Source organism: Cynara cardunculus (assembly GCF_001531365.2).
Source record: "Cynara cardunculus var. scolymus isolate 2C chromosome LG 6, CcrdV1, whole genome shotgun sequence".
Taxonomy (NCBI): Eukaryota; Viridiplantae; Streptophyta; class Magnoliopsida; order Asterales; family Asteraceae; genus Cynara; species Cynara cardunculus.
In genome coordinates, this window is record NC_037533.1 from 15176170 (window position 1) to 15198556 (window position 22387).

Sequence of the window (22387 nt, forward strand, 5' to 3'; positions counted from 1 at the left end):
AATAATTACATTTAAAAAGTTAAAACATTATTAAATTGAATTACCAGATATTTATAAATAAGATACAACAATGAAATTGATATAGTGATCAGTTTTTAACCGTAATTAAAATATTATTGATATTTTTTTAAATGTGAATTTAGAGTGAATTACGCTTTTGGTCCTTGTACTTTGTCCAAGGCTGATTTGTCTTTCCCAACGGTTGTCAGCTGACAGTAGTAACTCTAAGATCTTTAGTGTTATGAAATTGAAAAGTTGGGGACCATCAAATAGTTTATTTTAGGGACCAAATATAAAATCTAAGCAAACCGTAGAGACTACCAGTGTAATTCACTTTATGGTTTATAAAATTTAGAGTAAATTTCATGATTGGTCTTTATGGTTTACACTAAAACCTTGATTCCTGACGTGAACGGCCGCTTTCTTGGAACTAATTCATAGGCGCTTGAAATTCGTTATAGAACTAAYACTATATAAACAAATATAACAAGTGTGCAATACGCAACATCAACCAACGGAAAAACATAGTCACAGACTGTGCTATAATACACCACACAAAGGGAAGAGCTCCTTCTCAATCCCGTTCGTACCATGTCTACTTCTTCGCTGTATGTCCCTCAATCAAAATAATTATGGACAACGTCCCTATGGTTTACATTTTCACATGCCTTTGATCACTTTACTCTCACACTGTTATCACCACCAAGTCCCCTCAAGTGTATTAGCACATGTGATAAGGATGTTCTCATGTTCTTGTAAAATGAAAGTGTTCTCGTTTAAACCTCCACACCCCCTCTCTCTCTCTATATATATATGTATACATATATATATATATATATATATATATATATACACACACACACCCCTCTTCACCAAAGCTTCCCTCACCTCCTTTCAATCACCATCACACACCTCCCACCACCACCATTTGCAGGTTTTGATGGAGATGGAACACCCCTAGTTTTAATCAAAGGGTTTTGATCGATTTGCAAGTTTTAACCATTTTTTCAGGTCCTTTCTATCAAGAGTTTTTGCAGGTTCTACCACCGATCAATATCGAAATTTTTCTTCACCATTTCAACTTTCGGAGCTTTTTTGGAGATCGATAATGGTGACCTTCGAAGCTTTTTCTTCACTGTTTCGACTTCCATCTCCGTCTCCGGCATGGTCTTCGCCAGTGAACCATACACATACAACACTACCCACTAACACCTGCAACTTTCATCTTTTAAATCCCTCCCTCCACACATACACACACACACACACACATATATATATATATATAGACACACACATATACATATATATAGACACACAAACAAATCTAAACAATGGGGGAGGAGATGGAACTGGGGACACGGTGGTGAAAGTTCTGCTATATGGTGGGCATGGTTTACCGAAGTAGGGTCTGCAACGGTGGCCGGAATGCAGAAAGTCGACGAAGGTTCATGTGGGATAAGGGTGGGGGACATGAAGATGGGAGGGAGGAGGGACATGGTCAATGTGGGTATCTATATCAATACTACATTAATAAGCATTTACATCAAAGTCTTAAGTATAACTAATCTATACTATATTATAAAGCATTTGATAAGAACTTTTAAAAACCATTTTTTTATGTATTAAGTACTGTTTATTGATTCATATTACTTGAAAATTCAAAATTACAAGTAAACTGTGCATAAGTACAACTTATTAAAGCTTTATGTTTGAAATAGTGTAACTAACTGTGGATAAACATAATCAAATAAAGGATAAACATCTCATTTTAAAATATAATTAGAATAATTATTGAGTTTTAACAGAATACTTAATTATTATCTTTATGAAAAAAATATATTATTAAACCTAAATTAAGTTACTTCGTTACGTTAAATTAAATTATAATAAAAAATTGAATTAAAAAAATATACAAATAAAAACTTTTAAATAGTTAATTTGTACTAATATTGATATATGTTTTGCAAATTTTATATAACATTTTCAAATTTATATTTTATTAAAAAATAAGAACATTATCGCTTTCTCAAAACCACATAAAATCGTATTATATCGACATGGATAAAAAATAAAACGAAACATTGCAATGAAAATGTGTCTTGATGCATTGCACGAGTACTCTTCTAGTAAAACATAAAGTACTAGCATTTTATGCATGAATTAAAGAAATCTCTTAATTACAATATGTAAAGCATGATGTACAAGGTGTTAATGCATGGTTTTAAAACAATCTTTAAAAACCAAGTTTGGTATGTTCACAATATTTTTTATCTCCTCCAGAGTTTTCAGTTTCCTTTTAGAAAACCCATTGACCAAAACCTAGATTTTTCCAAAATTCAAAATTCAAAGACCTTATGTTCCTAGATTGATAATTTCTGCTCCAAATAATGATGATTCAGCTCCCAAAGTTTCCTCTTCTAGCTCTTACGATTGAGTTTCTGTGGCGGACTCACTTTTAGTCTCCACGATTCCTATCAAATCGTCGACTACCTTCTTCATCGCTCTCTCACTCACTCTCTATATGAACGTTTCGAACAATATCTCAATGAATTTCTTACAGATGATCTTATTTTCCAGTTTATTCAAACATAATTTCGAATGTCATTTTGTAAATTACAAGTGTAGGCAAAAAACCACCATGCCTATGTTTGTATTTAAAATCTAGGGACAACAAATGTTACAACAAAGAGAATATTGTAATCCAACAATTCCAGTTCATATAATATTCATTCAAAATAACATATTCGTATTCAAACTGAAAGGACAAAAGTTTTCCTTTTGACTTGGTTTTTCTATGACAATGTGTTTATTTGTTGTAATTGTCAATCGATATTCTCGCTTACATTTAAATAAAATTTATATTTCGTCGTATTATGCAGGTACACAACTAGTATATATATATATATATAGGCCTAATCAAATGAGAACTAATTAGTTTGTGGTAACTGTGAGAACCAATATTAACCACAAATCAATAGATAAATTAGGAAATTTATAATTTTGGCAATTTTGAATTAAAATATTAATGCAAGGATATTTTTGGTATTTTAAAACTTTCCTCCCTCCTCTCTTCTCTCTCCGGCCACCGTCCTCCGGCCACCGTCCTCCGGTGATACTACAATGGTATCACAATGCATCATATATGTGCTTGGGTATTACATTGATGTCGTTTGTGTGGTCGATCGAAGATGTAACACAGTGGTATCACTATGCATCTTATATATGATTAGGTATCACAATGTATCTTTTGTTTAACAGAGTCAATATTTTTAGGTATCACAGTGGTATCATAGTGGTATTACCGGAGGACGGTGACCAGAAGCCGGAGAACGGTGGCCGGAGAGAGAAGAGAGGAGAGAGGAGAGATGAGAGTTTTAAAATACCAAAAATATCATTGCATTAAGATTTTAATTTAAAATTACCAAATTTATAAATTTCCTAATTTATCTATTGATTTGTGGTTAATATTGGTTCTCACAGTTACCATAAACAACTCAGTTCTCCCTTGAATAGCCCATATATATATATATATATATATATATATATATATATATTTGATAGAGTAAATTACATTCTTGGTCTCACGTGCCTTTAATAAAAAGTAGATTTACATTCTTGGTCCCTGTTGTTTTATTAGAAAATAAAAAGTAAATTAAATTACTAAAATAATTAAAATATCCTTCTAAACTAACTGAGTTGATAGAACCATTTAAGGATGTTAGAGCAAGGGACTAAAGACATAAGAAAATATAAACCATAGGGATGATTTTCATAATTATTTTAATTTGGGGACACACTATGTGAACTTGTGTAAACTACAGGGACCAATCATGTAATTTACTCTAAATTTAATAGTTTGCTCAGCAAAACATTCTTCGTGTTTGGGCTTCCAACAGTGCCGCTGCTATTTTGAATAGTTTGCTCAGCAAAACATTCTTCGTGTCATATTTGGTTTCAGAACAGAAATCCAGTGAATGAATTGAAAGATCGAATACTGAAATGGAATCAAGAGTTTCTTCTCTTTCTTTATCTGAAACAACCCACCAAAGCGTTCAGAATTCTGAAGCCAAATCTTCACCATCTTCGGTAAGCCGACTATGGAGACCTGCAGCACAGAGAAATATGAAAAACCAATGGTCTAGATTGAATTCGCTCAGACAAGAATGGTTCTCTTCATCTTCAACTGCGAGATCACACTCCACTTCCATCGTCAATGCTTATCTTTCTCAGAGGCATTTTCTCAAACACCTTACATGCAATATCGATTAATACACGTTTATGACAGCTCATGAGAATAAGGTTATATGTTTACAAGTTTCAAAACTTTCTACTACCAGGATATCATGATCTCCGTATCTGCTCATGTGAAAAGGGTACTTAGAGATTGCCTGTGTATAGGAATGTTCATAATCAGTTATAGTTTTTAATTACATATCCACATTTCGATTTCTAGTTATGCCATATGATGTCCCAATGGGGGTCTTTGCCCTTTGATATGCTATTTATGGATTTCATTTCTTGAGGGTTGTTTGCTACAGGTACATGAAGGATATGGAGTTGGGTGTTTTGAGTGATATGCCTGACATTCAGAAAAAAGCTTGCTGGAAGTTATTAAAGCAACAGGTGATTGATTGTATTTTTACCTGTTGGTTCCAGTTGTGTTCTTTATGTTGTGTAGTAGCATGTGAACTTGTAACCATAACCAGCCGCGGTCCTAGGATTTTTGCCGAGCGGTGCACCTTTAGGTGGATCAAAGGACCACGAAGTTGCCCAATGTCTTTTTAGCTGAATTCCACCATTTGAAGGGTTATTTTTTAAGTTTTTTAGTTGATTTCGAGGATTTTTAAGTTTTTTTGGTGATTTCGAGGGATTTTGTAAGTTCTTTGGTGATTTTGAGGGATTTTCTTAGGGTCTTTGGTGATCTTAAGTTTAAGTTTTTTGGTTATGTCCCTTTTATTTTCTAATATCCCGGATAACCCCTCAAAATTTAGCGTGTACGCCTTTCACACCCAAAAAGAAATTCTACTTGTGAAAATCAATTGAGTGGGTGTGAACATGCTTTCAATATGTCAAAGAAATCTACTGCAAATGCAAAGAAGGCTGCATACAAAGTCAAATATAGTGGCCACATGGATAATTGGAATACGGTGCCTAACTTTGAAGAATTATGGTTGCATGCTTTCACAACTAAAATGTGCCTATAAAAGGAGAGTTGATTCTTTATTTGTGTATCACCCCCAAAAACACATTCTTTCACAAAAAATACATACATACAAAATCCTTTGTATTGTATTTTTCTATTCCAACCTTGTAAACACTTCAACATATAGTGAATTGGTTCTCGGCTTCCTCCGCCCGTGGTTTTTCCCGATTTGGGTTTCCACGTAATTCCTTGTGTCTATTTTACTTATTGTCTCGTTTCTTTTCGTTCGTGATTAATTACGCTTAATTAAAATATTAATTCCATTCCGCGTCAAACTAATATTATTATTTACTCGGATTCTTGGGGTGTGTTTCAAACACATTTACAACAATTGGTATCAGAGCATCCGGGTTTTAATATTAGTTTGTTGGAATTATTATTTTAAGCGTTTAATCATGTCTTCGATGAAGTTCGATATCCCGTTACTGGATCGAAACACCAGATTCCCTTTATGGCAAGTCAAGATGAGGGATGTTCTCATCCAGATGGATCTACATCAGGCGTTGYTGGGCGTTGACAAAATGCCCGCATCATGGACAAACGAAGAAAAGGAGATGCGTGGTCTGAAGGCTTTATCTCAAATCCGCTTACATCTATCTAACRATGTATTGCAAGATGTTCTGAAGGAAACTTCTGCGGCTTCACTATGGCTGAAATTGGAGCAGTTACTAATGACGAAGAGCCTACCCAACAAGCTGCATCTGAAGCAGCGACTGTTTAATCTCAAGATGATGGAAGGTGGCTCTCTGTCCGATCACATTTCCATGTTCAAAGAGTTAGTAAATAACTTGGAGAACATGGATGTCCAGTACGAGGATGAAGATTTGGCTTTATTCTTGTTGTCATCATTGCCCGAATCCTACAGCCATTTTCGGGATACTATCATCTATAGCCGCGACACTCTTGTGTTAGATGAAGTTCTTACAGCCTTAGACTCTAAGGAGAARATGAWGCAGATTACAGGTGGAACAGAAACAAAGGCCGAAGGATTAAATGCCAGAGGCAGAACAACGGACAAAGGTAAAAACTTCCAACGAGGCAGATCCAAGTCTAAAGGCAARCAGAAGTTTTGCAACTATTGCCACAAAAAGGGACATATTATCGACGAATGTTTTAAACTGAAAAACAAGGAGAGGTTGGCAGACARCAAAAAGGCAAGTACTTCGGCTGAAGCTGATGTAGCAGAGGCCGGTTGTATTGGAGAACTTCTAACAGTTTATTCAGATGAACTGGATTCTTCTGATGAATGGATTCTCGACTCTGGTTGTACTTTTCATATGTGTCACAACAGAAGTTGGTTTTACACATTTGAAAAGGTTAACCATGGTTATGTTTTGATGGGCAACAACTCTACATGTCCAGTTGTTGGACAYGGTTCTGTCAGAATCCGAATGTATGATGGAGTCATCCGAACCATTGGGGATGTTCGATACGTCCCTGACCTTAGAAGAAATTTGTTATCACTCAGCACCTTTGATAAAAAGGGTTATGAGTTTGCCGGTAAAGCTGGAGTTCTCAGAGTTTTCAAAAATGACTCTGACTCACTGAGGGCCAGACGAAAAACCTCAGATCTTTACTTTCTCGAAGGGCAAACAATTTCRAGTGATGTTGCTGTCGCTTCAAAGTCACTCTCAGAACCAGATCAGTCCCGTCTTTGGCACCTTCGACTCGGCCACATGAGTTTTCAAGGCATGTCAGAATTGAGTCGAAGAGGTTTACTTGGTAATYAGAAGGTGGTAGAATTAGAATTCTGTGAAGATTGTATTTACGGCAAGGCAAAACGAGTGCGATTTATGAGTGGCATTCACACGACGAAAGGGCCACTCGATTATGTTCACTCGGATTTATGGGGACCARCTCGAGTTGCTTCGAAAGGTGGAGCTATATATATGCTCACTATTATAGATGATTTCTCAAGAAAGGTGTGGTGTTTCTTTCTAAAGCATAAGGGAGACGTTTTCTCTACTTTCAGAGATTGGAAAGTTCATGTTGAAAAGCAGTCAGRTTTGACGGTAAAGTATCTGCGTACGGATAATGGACTGGAGTTCTGCTCAGAAGAGTTCAATGCCTACTGCCGAAAAGAAGGCATTACTCGTCATCGCACAGTAGTCCATACACCTCAACAAAATGGTGTAGCCGAAAGGATGAATCGCACCATTATGGAGAAGGTCCGTTGTATGCTGTCTAATTCCAAGTTACCAAAGTCTTTTTGGGCTGAGGCTGCTTCGACTGCTTGTTATGTTATTAACCGATCACCGTCACGACAATTGAGAAGAAAACCCCGTTTGAGTTATGGTCCGGTAAACCTGCCGATTATTCAGATTTGAAACCGTTTGGGTGTCCAACGTATGCACGAGTTGACAACGGGAAGTTAGAGCCAAGGGCACTTAAATGTGTCTTTCTTGGGTATAATCCGGGTGTAAAAGGTTACAAGTTGTGGAGCTTTGATCTAAAGAAAGTTATCATCTCAAGAGATGTTACTTTTGATGAGTCTGCAATGATTCAACCAATTGCCGACCCTTCTAAAAGTACAGAAGCATTATCTGAAGCAAGTAAAGAGAAAGCTAAAATGGAGGTGGAGCTTCCTACTTCACCTACCACTAATCAGAGTCCAAATCAGCATCAAGATTATTCTTCATCGGATGAGCATGTTGTTGGTGAGGATCCAACACCTTCACAACCACAAGCTACTACTCCAAGTATTGCAAGAGATAGACCGAGAAGACAGATTGTTCCTCCAAAGAAGTATGTTGAAGCTGATTTGGTTGCTTATGCTCTTATTGTTGCTGATAACATTGAGTCCGGAATGGAGCCTGCAAATTATGACGAGGCTATCAAATCTGAAGACTCAAGTGATTGGATGATCGCTATGCAAAGTGAGATGGAATCCCTGCAAAGAAATGGTACTTGGGAGATAGTTCCTATTCCAAAAGGTAAAAGACCAGTCAAATGCAAGTGGGTCTACAAGATCAAAGAACCTGTCAGCCCGAAAGAGAAACCAAGGTACAAGGCTCGATTGGTAGCTAAAGGCTACAGTCAGATCCCAGGCATTGATTATACTGACATTTACTCCCCAGTTGTCAAACACACTTCTATCCGTGCATTKTTGGGGTTAGTTGCTTCTAATGATTACGAATTGGAGCAACTAGACGTTACTACAGCTTTCTTAAATGGTGAGCTTGAGGAAGAGATTTTCATGCAACAACCTGAAGGTTTTGTAGTCCCTGGCAAGGAGGACTACGTATGCAAATTAAAGAAATCTCTCTATGGCCTCAAGCAGTCTCCTAGACAATGGTACAAGAGGTTCGATTCTTTCATGACCAGTCACAAATTCAGCAGGTGCACCTATGATAGTTGCGTTTATTACAAAACCGGTGACGATGGTTCAAAGATCTACCTGCTCTTGTACGTGGATGACATGTTAATCGCAGCAAAAGATATGAAGGAGATTYAGAAGTTAAAAGACCAGTTGAAAGCTGATTTTGAAATGAAGGACTTAAGGAGCTGCCAAAAAGATTTTAGGTATGGAAATTGTTCGTAACAGGAAGTCTAGGGTCTTACATCTTTCTCAAAAAGGTTATATTGAGAAAGTCCTAAGACGCTTCAGTATGCATGAAGCAAAGCCTGTTAACACACYTTTTGGAGCTCATTTCAAGCTATCATCCGCTTTGAGTCCTACTACTGAGACTGATATGGCTTACATGGCACGTGTTCCATACTCTAGTGCTGTTGGATCTTTGATGTATGCTATGATCTGTACGCGTCCTGATTTGGCTTATGCTGTTAGCATGGTTAGTAGATACATGGCGAACCCGGGGAAAGAACATTGGAAAGCAGTGCAGTGGATTTTTCGTTATTTGCGCGGTACGTCTTCTATGTGTTTACACTTTGGTAAATCTAACACTGGGGTGTTTGGATATGTTGATTCAGATTATGGCAAAGATTTGGATAAACGAAGATCAATTACAGGGTATGTGTTTACTCTAAATGGTTGTGCTATTAGTTGGAAAGCCCAGTTGCAGTCTACAGTTGCACTGTCTTCTACTGAGGCAGAATACATGGCGATTACAGAAGCAGTTAAGGAAGATATCTGGTTGAAGGGATTATTTGGAGAACTCGACGATAGAATAGAGGTGACCACAGTTTTCTGTGACAACCAGAGTGCTATCTTCTTGAGTAAAGATCAAATGTTTCATGACCGAACAAAGCATATTGATATTCGTTATCATTTTGTGCGGGATATCATTGAAAAAGGTGATTGTGTCGTGGATAAAATTCATACAGATTAYAATCCCGCTGATATGTTCACTAAAAGTCTTCCTATAGCCAAGTTTAAATTATGTTTGGACTTGGTGGGTGTTTCTGATCGCAGTTGAGCCTGAAAGGCTCGAGGTGGAGGAAGTATTTTAACTTTTCGGAATCAATTTTTTCTCTATATGGTGATTGCAGGATCTTATGGAATTTGGGAAATTTTGATGAGTTGATCATTTCTCTGCATTTTGAAATCAAGGTGGAGATTGTGAACATGCTTTCAATATGTCAAAGAAATCTACTGCAAATGCAAAGAAGGCTGCATACAAAGTCAAATATAGTGGCCACATGGATAATTGGAATACGGTGCCTAACTTTGAAGAATTATGGTTGCATGCTTTCACAACTAAAATGTGCCTATAAAAGGAGAGTTGATTCTTTATTTGTGTATCACCCCCAAAAACACATTCTTTCACAAAAAATACATACATACAAAATCCTTTGTATTGTATTTTTCTATTCCAACCTTGTAAACACTTCAACATATAGTGAATTGGTTCTCGGCTTCCTCCGCCCGTGGTTTTTCCCGATTTGGGTTTCCACGTAATTCCTTGTGTCTATTTTACTTATTGTCTCGTTTCTTTTCGTTCGTGATTAATTACGCTTAATTAAAATATTAATTCCATTCCGCGTCAAACTAATATTATTATTTACTCGGATTCTTGGGGTGTGTTTCAAACACATTTACAAGAGTGGGTGCACAGGACCTACTAGGGCCTGTGCTCCTGACTGTAACCCAAGTAGAGTATCTGAACAATTCCATGTAACGCTAGCTCTTTCTTGATCTTGTCTGTACGCATAGTAGACTCAATTTTGGATATTCCTAAGGTATCTTTGGGCCGATAAGTTCCATTACTTGGAATTGGAGATTGAAGCATGATCATCTTAAATTCAAAGAATGGAGCTTCGGTTTTAATCCCAAATCGAGAAGTTCCATTAGTAACATCTTGATGATTTTGGTATTACCATTATCATATATTTTATGTGTTCTATATTTTGGATCCAACCTAATGTTATGCTTGTTTCTTGTAGGTTCTTCATCATGATAAACTCGTGTCTTCGTACAAAGACATGGTAGGTGCACTTCATAAACATCTATTATGTTACTATGTCAGAGTAGAATTCAGCTTCCATTGCTAAACATGGTAAACATAAATCAATCAAATGAAAGCAAGAACCAAAACCAACAAAGATTAGATACAAATGCATTGTATATGCATACATATAAGCATATACCCACACACACATATGTATAAATATACGTACATACCTACATATGTATTTGTGTGTATCTTCTGCATTGATGGCTGTATGCAGGGGCATCGAATAGACCACTTTATAGGAAGCAGGCTTATCAAAGCACATTTTCCCTTGGGAATAGGAAGTAGGCTAATCAAAGCATTTTAAAAGCTGAATAGAGATATGTAACTACTGGTAGTTTATTACGCTGTATTCTTTGACCTCGTTTGTATGTTAGGGAAAGTGTTGATGAATTCTGGTGGATGGGCAAGTGCAAGCACCAAATGCATCATCCCAGACTAACCGTACCAGATATTGTCGGCTTTGTCCACACTTGGACTCATGGTTTTAAAACGCGTCTGATAGAGGAGGTATCCGTTTATAAGGAAACTTTTGTTCATTCCCCAACCGATGGGGGATCTTACAATCCACTCCCCTTGGGATCCCAACGTTCTCACTAGCGTTCTCACTAGCGCACCAGTCTGGTTCCGGACTCTGATACCATTTGTAACATCCTAGACTAGCCGTAGTAGATATTGTCCGCTTTGTGCACACCTGGACTCACGGTTTTAAAATGCATCTGATAGAGGAAGTATCTGGTCCCTTTCTTGCCCTACCCAATGGATGTGAGATCTTACACCAAAGGTGTTCATCAACACACAATATGGACTTCAAGCCTTGGAAGTTGGAACTGTCTGTTTAATATAAAAGTTATTCTTTACATATGGCTTGTACAAGAATCACTAGATCAATTTAAACAAAAGAAGTTGGATAACAGAAATAAAAATCAATTAGAATTAATCAGCAGAGAATAATAGCTTCTTCTTCTTAGACATACCTGATGTGCATATTGTGAAGTCTTTTGTGCTGCTAAAGTTAAAGGGGTGTAAATATACACGAGTTGGGAATTTCCCATTTAACCTTTCAGTAGGATTATAAGATGCTTGAGGTTCTAAACTCTACTGAGTTTCTTATCCCGTGTAATCATTTCAATCATATTGTGGACAGAAAATTAGAAATAGTAAGTTTCGTGTCTATTTAAGAATGAAGAAAAAACAATTGACAGATAGGCGTAAGACGCCTCTATGTCGTTATGATAAAGCCTATAACTTTTATGTAAGGCGTGGCCATGGCATGCATTTTTTATATTTCGTGACTTTTTCAAAAATAATTATTTTTTTAGTTTTTGTGTTTTTACACTTTTAACTTTAGGTTTTACACTTCTATATATTTATCTAATCACATCACTAACAATTTCACAAATTCATACATGTCACAAACTCACAATTAAAAAGTTGTAAAATTACCCTTCTAAATTCTACTTTGAATACTTAATCAAAGACTATATTTACAATAATAATCGATATGATTTTTCTCCTAATATGAATGTAAAAAATTTCTAATATCATTAGTTGATTGAATAATATATAGAAAACATATGTATATACGTATAATTCTGTATATGACATACAAATTTGTCGCCTCATGTCACTCCTTGAAATACGCCGCGTCCTTGCCGTGGTGTGTTAGGGCTTGACCTTGCCGCCACGCCACGCCACGCCTCACACCATTCTGAACCGTAGCAGTGAGCATGCATTCGGCTTCCATGTCCTAATTATGCTCCATGATTTAGCTCTCTATTTTTCTTTTTTAATCACTTTCAGTTAGGTCTTCAACAGGGATTGTTTAAAGAGTATTGTACTCATTTGTATTATAATCTGCAGGTGGCTACAGTAGTTAACATGGTCAACATAAGTACGTCTCTGAGATGTTTTCTTAAGGGGGGAACCAGTAGTCCCCTTATACAATTCTCTAACAGTTCTGAGGACATAAATGACAACGGTGATGGTGGAGGGATACCCGTCTTTACCTTTTGGTCTATATCTTCTTTTGGTATGTCACTATTGTCCTTTTGTAGAATTGTTACAAATGGTATCGGAGCTGGGAACCGGACTAGTGTGCCAGCGAGGACACTGGGCTCCCAAGGGGGTGGATTGTAAGATCCCATATTAGTTGGGGAGGGGAATACCTCCTCTACCAGATGCATTTCAGAACCGTGAGTCCAAGTGTGTGGACAAAGCGGCGATATCTGGTACGGTTGGCCTGGGATGTTACAAGAATACACATAAAGGTCATGTACGATGATTCTTTTTGACAGTTATGTATTGGTCGGTATTCTCGTTTCAGTTCTACTCGTTCTATGTGTTATTTTTCTTCTCTTATCGACCCACCTTCTTTCATTATTGGAACGTGGGTGGGTCTGATGATCTTCTGATGTATAGGATCTATACTTGGTTGTGTTGTTGTGTGACATCCAGGGTTCTAAAAGGCACGCCATGGCATAAGACGTGTCTCCGTTGTTACTATAAGGCCTATAGCGTTTGAGTAAGGCATGACTTACGCCATGGCGGTGTCATTTATTATGAGGTGTGATCTTTTTCAGTTCTTTTAGTTTTAAATTTTTTAACTTTTGTATTTTTACTTTGAAGTTTAGATTTTACACTTTTATAGATTTACATAATCGCATCACTCACAGTTTCACGGATTCACATAATCGCATCACTCACAGACACAGTTTCACGGTCCTCGCGGATTCACTATTTAAACGAAGTTGTAAAACCCTTCCAAGTTTTATCTTGAATATTTGATCACAGACTCTTCATATAATACCAGGATGTATGATTTTTTAAATATCATCATATCATTGAATACTAAATAGAAAATACATATGTATTATTGTATATTTATAATTATATATGACATGCAAATTTTCCGCCTTATGCCATGCTTTTGAAAACGCCGCATCCTCGTTGTGGCATGTAAGGCTTGAGGCTTGACCTTGATGCCATGACACGGCTCATGCCATTTAGAACCTTGGTGATATCTGATCTGAAATTAATTTTATATCGTTCTGACAAAATCTTCGTCTTCTTTTAACACTGATTTTCGTTTATAATGATGCTAGAGAAATCAGCTTCGGAACTGGTTCAGATGTTCAAATTGGAACTATATTTGAAGGTACATTTTGAATGTGTTTTAACTACTGCAAGATATGTTTATCTATAAACATTTGTTAGAATACGTAGCTTATATGATTTATATCATGTGGTTTGAGTACGAAAGTGCAGCGATTACTTGTGATAGAGTTTCTCTCGCTTAGAAGTAATGAAGATCCAATCATCAAAAGACTCTGTTGGTCGGATGAAATTTATGAAGGGGAATTCGATAATTTAAGTAGGTGCGATTTGGATTGTAATGAAGCTTCTGAATCAGCCCCTCAGAAGTTATATGCTCATATATCTAACGCTCCTGTGGAATCCAATTGCCAACCGGATTCTGATATCTTACAGGTATGGAACTCGAAAGCACGACTTAGGAGCTCTTTGGATGGTTTTTCATCAGGTCTTGTATGGATAAAACTCTTTACGTGGATTAATCTGTCTGTATAGATCGGGAAGTTTTTTGTTTGGGAGGGTTTTTTCATAGATGGAACGAGCATTTTTTTTTAATTGGGAAGGAAGGTTTGGAAAAAACTTGGCTTTCTGCATTAAGCTCTTTTTAGAGGCTTACTGAATAAGCCACTTTCCATATCATTAAGCCACTACCAATAGTCTGACTGAATAAGCTGTGAGTCCCATTAAGCTCATTAAGCTGCTAACAAATAGTCCCTCAGTACGCCTGGTTTGTTTTTATTTGTGGACTTGTATCTCAGGACCAAGTGCAGGCGGTAGTAGTGGTAAGTTAAAAAAAAAAAAAAAAAACTAGTACATGATATCATGGGATGATGTAACGAGTGAACTCTTTTAGATGATGCTTTAGTTGCAACTATTGTTCCGGTGGAAACTGTATGAGCATAATCTTTGTCATTAGTAGTATGTAAATATAACATCCCAAATATGTGGCTTTTGCATACATATGCATGTGGACAGGCTAGAAAAATGGCAAAACATGAATTTACAAATGTGTCATGCCGAAATTTTGCTAGAAATTATAACCTAAAGATTAGGGTGTTACAAGTTGGTATCAATATAATATAACCCTCAAAACAGATTACTCTCAGTATTCCAAGTTCCTAGTTCCAACTGTCCAAAGGGTCATCTGCAATTTGCTTCCATTTGTATTAATTTGAAAGTTGGTTTCTGCTTGATCCATTTGCTCTCTCATTTGAACTTCTTTTGTGTTATTTTGCAGGTTTATTTAACAGCTTGGTTGACAGACGTCAATATAGACAAAAACAGGTACCGGGAAATCCTCATATATTAATGGAATCTTGAAACTATCTTTTAGGCGAAGGATCGTGTGAGAAGGAAAGTTAAGGTAAGAAGCGTAAGAAGGGATCTGGACTCTTGATCACCTTTAATCTCAAACCCACCCATGAATTGGGCTTGATACGGGGATTGATCCGGTGCATCTAAGGGTGGAGATCCCTTCTTACGCTTCTCCTCTTAGCTCTCCTTCTGATCGGAACCTAACCCCTATCTTTTATTGGTAAAAATACGAAGAAAGAAACAAACATATTTGTTCAACTCCTGCACAGTAAATATAAAGTAGTGATTGGCTAATGGATAAAAAAGTTAGTCTGGATCGAAAACTTACCAAAAAAGGAAATGGTGCATTTATTTGGAGGATAGAGGGAGCACAAGATAAACGATATTGAAATATTAGGTAATATGGTTTATCTAGCATACGTTTCTTGGAATCGAAGCTGAACCTTTGCCATAGCCGAAATTCAAATCAATACTTAGACCCCACACGTCATGTAGTAGAGGTCAATATAACATCATTGTTCTAACTAAATTTTTTGCAAGCCGGGGTCTTCAAGAAACAACTTCTCTACCCCTAGGGGTGGAGGAGGAGACATAATTTGCATACGTTTTACCCTCCGTGGACCCTACTTAAACCAAACAAACCCAGTAAATCCACCACGAGGTAGGGCCTGGGGCGGGTATGCTTATTGCAAATCTTACATCCACCCCTAGGAATAGAGATGTTCCCATGAAAAGCTTTGAGAAAAAGGGATTTTGTGAAAAGAAGTTGCAAGTTCTACATAAGTTTGAAAGCAAGGTAGATGAAACAAAAAGGTCCGTGGACCCTACTCTCGAGTAGGATTTTCTGGGTACGTTTGGTTTGACCAATGGTAATGCTAAAACGTTTTCGTCTTTAATATTTTTGTGTTCTCGGTATCCTGCACATAGGGTGGGAGATATATTTTCTGAAGTAGGAGAAGAAATGCATGTTAACTTTGTTTCCTGAAGTTTTCGTTGGAAGATGACGAGCAGAATCCCGCACGATCGTCTCCCTCGACCCAATTATGCTCGTTTGAAGTAACATGTCTCACGGGCGATGTCGAGAGATGTTAGAAATGTTTCCATTTTTTGACGTTACACTGTAGGATGGTTGAAAATGGCATAATTTGATGAAAACTAGATAGAAAATGATGTTTTGAGTGGATTCCTGTGTGAAATTGTAGCATTTCTTTTCCTACTCCAGTTTTGTAACCATCTTTCGACTTCCCAAAACATTGTGTTGAACCGGAGGTCTAATGCCTTTTCAGATTATAAGAAATGTCCCTGCGAATATACGGAGTAGATGAGCGATCGATCAAATGAAAACCACCATCATTTGTAAAAACCGTACAAACCACCCTCATACGTCGATTTCATTGTTTAATCTTATGAAATTTTTTCATGAAATTATTTCATAGAATACTTTTTTGATGAATTTGTTTCATAAATGGTTATGAAATTGTTTCATATAATATCTAATGAAATTTTAATAAAACTGTTTCATGTATTTATCTAAAATTAAAATAATGAATATGATAATATCCATGATTAACGCCCTCCACAATAAAAATGGTTAATCAACCTCTCATAATTACAAAAAAATAAACAAAATGAAAAATTATGATTGGTTGAATGAAGTTTTCACGGTTTTTACAAATTGAGTGGTTTTTATTTGAACGCTTCTCTACATATATATATATATATATATATATATATATATATATATACACATACATACATACATACAGATGAGTTTATTATGTAGCCCCTTACATTTGTACAACCAATACAACTCAATCTAATATTTGATGAATATGTAATTTCATAGAAGTTTTGATCGTTTCCTAACATAAAATATTAATCATAATTAATGTACCTTATTCATCTTCCATAAATATTTAAATCATAATAAATAAACTCTCATCATTTCCATAAATATTTCAATTTATTAGGTTGCAATGGTTGTACAAATGTGATGAGTTGCATTTGAAACAAACTCTATATATGTACACACACACACACACACATATATATATATATATATATATGGAGGATCAAACGAGAACGGTACTTATTTAAAAGAACATAAAAACTGACGAATCACATGTGATTTTACACTAGCATCACATACTTTTCCCGGCGACCTAAGGACGGAGGCACAAGTTGCATGGACACTTTTTTTAATCACTAATGTAAAATAACGTGATTTGTCTGTTTTCGTGTTCTTTTAAATATGTAATGTACTCGTTTGATCATGTCTCTAATATATACATATAAAGAGAGAGAGAAAAACTTGGATTCAAATAAAAACATGATTAAAATAAGAAAACTAGAACATATAAATTTTGCTTATTACATTGGAAAACTCGCATGAGAGACATATTTTTCCCCTAAGAGCATCCATACACGCATTGCAAATAGACTTCCTCGTAAAATCAATTTTTGATCTCACATACGATTGACATTTTTTTATTAACCTCGATATACAACTTGTTATGCGAGCCGACTAATCTCAGGCGACCACCTGCTTTGCAAGTAGTCCGGAATCACCGCATTTGAACATTCGTAGTCACAAGGGGATTTTTGTTTCTTATTGGATTTAAACATGTGACCTTTAGACATTTTTGACATTTGAAGTTAAACTCAAACCAATAAGACACTGCGTTATAGTTTAGGATTGATACTTATAAATATTGCAAACCACGTGACTCACATTACCACCTTTTTTATAACTGTTCAAATAAATTAATTTTTTTATATAAATAATATACTTAAATGAATAAATCATTGTATTTTATTTTTTTTAATTAAATTAATTAATCTTGTTTAAGAAATATTCTACTTATGTATATATATTATTTTTTAAATAAAATATAAATACAATATAGTTAAATTAATTTAAATATTGAATTTTATAATTACCTAAAATTACAATTATACATATTAAGAAGTTGTTTGGCAGTTGCTGAATGGTTTAGTGCAAAATGATTAAGTGATCAGAATGATTAAAAGACTCTCATGATATAATGTAAAATGAAATATAATTGTTTGGTAATTGTTTATAATAAAATTAGGGCGCTTAATGGTTAAGTGAGCCCTATGATGCAAAATCATTCAGAGGACTTTAGAACCATTAATAGACATACATTTTTTTGTCAAACACGATTTACTTCTTAACGATTCAAATATTGCCTCTTAATGAAACTATTAAGAGGTAAGCAAACAACTCCTAAGACATATAATATAATCCAATACGCACGATTAATAAAGCAACACGACTACAATTACATCTTTATCCATCTAAAAGTTGTCGAATTCTTTTACCGTACGATTCTTACTGTTGCTTGTCATAGTTGATGGGTCCATTTCCATCAACTTGATTGTCGATTCTTTCTTTTTTGAGTTGGCCTTTTATTCTCTTTTTTCCTTTTTTTTTTCTCTCGTTCTTCTTTTTCTCTCTCGTTCTTTTATAGCTTTTCTGTATATTTCTTCACTGCTTCTCTTGTTTCAGCCTCAAGATTGAACTGTTCTTTCACCGCCTTGTTGATATGGTCGATAGAGTTAGTTAATAAAGATTTCTTGGACGAGCAGTCAACGTTAGCTCAGGGATCGTTGTGTTTGTATTTGAGGATGATGATGTGTATTGGCTCGAACCATCATTTTTTGTTCTCTTCTACTATGTCAACGTCTGCATGTATCTGCAATTCAACCCAAGCATGCAAGAAACTAAATTGTCAACCTTCCAACAAATGATATACTCTAATGCTCTGTTTTTTTTTTTTTTTTTTCTTATTCATTCAGCCCACTTTCACTACAGTGTAGGATTTGTTCGTAACACCAAACAAACTTTGAAACAACATGATTGAATCTACTACAACGATTCTGAAGTGCTTGACGTTTCGTACTCTTTTAAGAACTCGTGTTAGGATTCACATTGTAATATTCAACTACGCGGTTCCAAAAATTTAGCTTCTTTAATCAGTACCAGTTGTTGCATGTTTGCCTATGTTGAGCAAAGCATTACACAACAATATGTCATCGTTGGTTGTCCATCGGGTTTTTTTTCGTTTTTAGAACCGCTTGCTTGCTCCTGCACTAGATGTGGCTGTGTAGAAAATTCTCGAAATTGAGGAGTATTGATAGGATTTGGGTAAATTGGCATTTAAATATTTAGAGGGTAGTTTGGGAAATTTGAATTTCAGTACACTGATAATTGAAAAATGTTGAGGTTCGTTATAGAAAAGTTAGGATCGGGAGTACATTCGAATATGAGAATTTACGTCATATGGGTCATTATTTGGATCGTAGGATGAAGATCGAGAGAAATTGAAAAATCAGTTGAATTGCGACTTTGATGGATCCATTAGAAAATCGTAGCAGATGAAGAGATATACAAGAATATGAGAGTGAATTGGATTAATGGTGTGTTTTAAAACCTCAAGCCTACACTGTATAATGGTAATGAAACCATATGTCACGGGTTTACAGTACTGTCTAGTATTGAAATCACAAATGAACAGTAGTGTCTATATATTGGCAACAGTAATAAATTGTAAAATTAATATTGATGATGTTAAAAAGTTTATGAAAAATTTCTTGTTAGGTATCTGATTTTAAAATAATAAAAAATCATGTGTTTTTGTTAGGGGTGTTCATGGATTGGGTTGATCGGGTTGAAGGCATTTGAATAACCCAACATAATACTTGCAGTTTGAAATATCTTAACCCAACCCAAACCGTAAGGGTTGGTCGGGTTGATACTTTGATACATTAAAATATTCTCTTAACCTTGAATATGTTATTTCTCTACTCATAATTTCTTTTTCATCATCAACCATTTGATACAACTTATTCATACTTCTAACATATATCATATTCAGTTAATTTTCTCAATTTACATATATATGTTCATAGTTACTAGACATATATACGAATGAGTTCTATAAAGATGTGAATAAATTAAAAATATGTGTATATGAAGAGCGTACGTGATAGTGTAATTGTCTAATATATATATTAATAGAAATTCAACAATCATATTAAATCCAAGAAATAAAAGGATATCAGGTTCATCGGGTTGGGTTCAAATAATAGCAACCTAATATCAACCCAATACCTACGGTTTGAAAATTTTACTACTCGATTAGACATAGGATTTCTTTAGGTTAAATTATTTAGCATTGGTTTGGTTGGTCGGGTTTTTGAGCACCCCTAGTTTCTGTATTTTATTCTAAATTTTCATTTTTTTTTTATAAAAATGTGCCAAACACATTTTCTTTTTATTATTAAATAAAAACACCAATTTCGATGAAATTCCATTAAAAAATATATGTGTTTACGGAACAAAACCTGAACAGGAATAATCAAATAAGAAACACAAAAATGTTGAGAATCGTGAAAACTAGTAATTATTATATTGTTTCATATAATGAAACGAAACATGTGGAAATGTTGTATTGTTTCGCATTGTGAATAATTATAATGTGTACTTTTTGTTTCATATCGTGAAACAACACTGTACTTTCACGTACATTGTTTTATAATATGAAACAACACATGATTAGTTGAATATTAACATTTCATATATTGACTTCTTTTGTCTGTGTTTGTAACTAATCGTGTTAATTAATTTGATTTTAGGGGCCGTTTACTAAACACTTACCTGGTAAGTGCTTACCGGTAAAATATAACACTATTATTTACTTACAAGGTAAGATTTTAGTCAATCAAAACGACATTGTATGCATCAATTCACCCGGTAAGCGCTTACCGTGGTAAGAGTCATCGCTTTCACTTACCGGGTAAGACTCATGGTCCATGGTCCTTTACGGGGTAAGATTCTTAGTCTTTACTATATTCATCCGGTGAGGTAATGTGACTTCGTAAATGTTTACCCAGGTAAGTGTTTGGTAAACGACCCCTAAAACTCAACTGAAAAGTAACTAAGTTATTAGTGAAAAACGTATGCACAACAATATTACTTGATAAGACAAAACCTGGTAAAACAACAGGAGAAAAACAACCGTTCCCACAGATCCATTGGGTTTATTTGAAGCCTTCACTGAAAGATTTAAGTAAGGGGCCGTTTACTATACACTTACCTTGTATATTGTCTTATCGGTGAACATAACAAGGACCAAGAGTCTTACCCGGTAAGAGGGAAGACAAGAATCGAGAGTCTTACCCAGTAAGTGAGAGTGATGACTCTTACCCGGTAAGTGCTTACTGGGTTATAAATGTTTGTCGGGTTATCCATTTTGATGGCAAGTAATGTTACTCCATAAGGCAAGTGAGAGTGGTGATCATGCGGGTAAGTGCTTACCCGATAAGCCAAGAAGAGCAAAGTCGACCTGACGAAATTAGGCCAAACTCCAACTCGATTCAATAGTTCAATGGGTTTTCTTGATACATGTCCGTATTCAACTTAATGAAGATTCGAGTTTTGTCAAGGAAACGTGAAAGAACTGGAAAACAATCATCAACCAAGTAAAAAGCACGACTATAAACTCAAACTCCGCTTGTTATATTTTCAAGTTCATGCTCGTACCTTTCTTTTTTGTTAATCGAAGGTGTTCAAACCAGCTTGCACGCACTTCGACTTATTTCATGAGGCATTGAAGAATAGCAAGGAATATTCTGTGTGGTTTTAGAGGGACTCAAACTGACTTATGGGAACCCTAAAAACCCCAGTAAGCTAACCTTTTAAAGGTTTGTTACTTGAATTCTATAAAGTTCGACTCAGCTGATCTCCAAATATTCCTCAGTGTTCTCCAAGATCTCATGGGATTAATAGAGACATGGTTTAAACAAAGTCACATCGACAAACTGAAAACCCTGAAATTTGTCGTCATCACATGATATGTTATGTCACATATTTCAGATAACACGAATAGAAAAACAGATACATTTCATGATTGGAGCTAGTGGTATTAGACTTTTAACGAACCTTATTTGGTTTGGTTACTAGTAGATCAGATAACATTAACAACCAAATTGACCGATCAAATAACACCCATGCTTACTAAATTCACCAAATTCATCATACCGACAAAATTCACTTTAAATAAATTGACGTGACTCGTAACAAGAAATAATAACACTGACGAAACTCATGATTCATAAAACGGAACCATTTTTGTATTTTTATTAATTAGGTTTCAAGCATACGGAATTCAGTACAACTTAAACTACTGAATCGATATCAAACCAGTGTTGATCATGAATGGGCTTTTTACAAGCTAGAGATTTTCACACTGAAACACTCTTTCTGCTCATTTGGGGTAGATATAAGGTATATATATATATATATATATATATATATATATATATATATATATATATATATATA

General features: G+C 35.4%; 1 protein-coding gene across 3 annotated transcripts; it reads left to right on the forward strand.

Annotated features, from left to right (window-relative positions):
• Window positions 1-3900: 3900 nt before the first annotated feature.
• Window positions 3901-16264, forward strand: LOC112513996. 3 transcript variants are annotated; one of them, XM_025120264.1, is made up of 8 exons: window positions 3901-4232; window positions 4539-4623; window positions 10547-10588; window positions 12478-12646; window positions 13719-13771; window positions 13882-14103; window positions 14945-14991; window positions 15949-16264. In XM_025120264.1, exons 1-8 carry the CDS (start codon window positions 4000-4002, stop codon window positions 16004-16006), a joined length of 909 nt encoding a protein of 302 aa, XP_024976032.1. In that variant the 5' UTR covers window positions 3901-3999; the 3' UTR covers window positions 16007-16264. The 3 variants fall into 3 exon arrangements, with proteins under 3 accessions (XP_024976032.1, XP_024976033.1, XP_024976034.1); XM_025120265.1 differs by having other exon boundaries at window positions 3924-4299; XM_025120266.1 differs by lacking the exon at window positions 3901-4232 and adding an exon at window positions 4353-4373.
• The last annotated feature ends 6123 nt before the right edge of the window (window positions 16265-22387 follow it).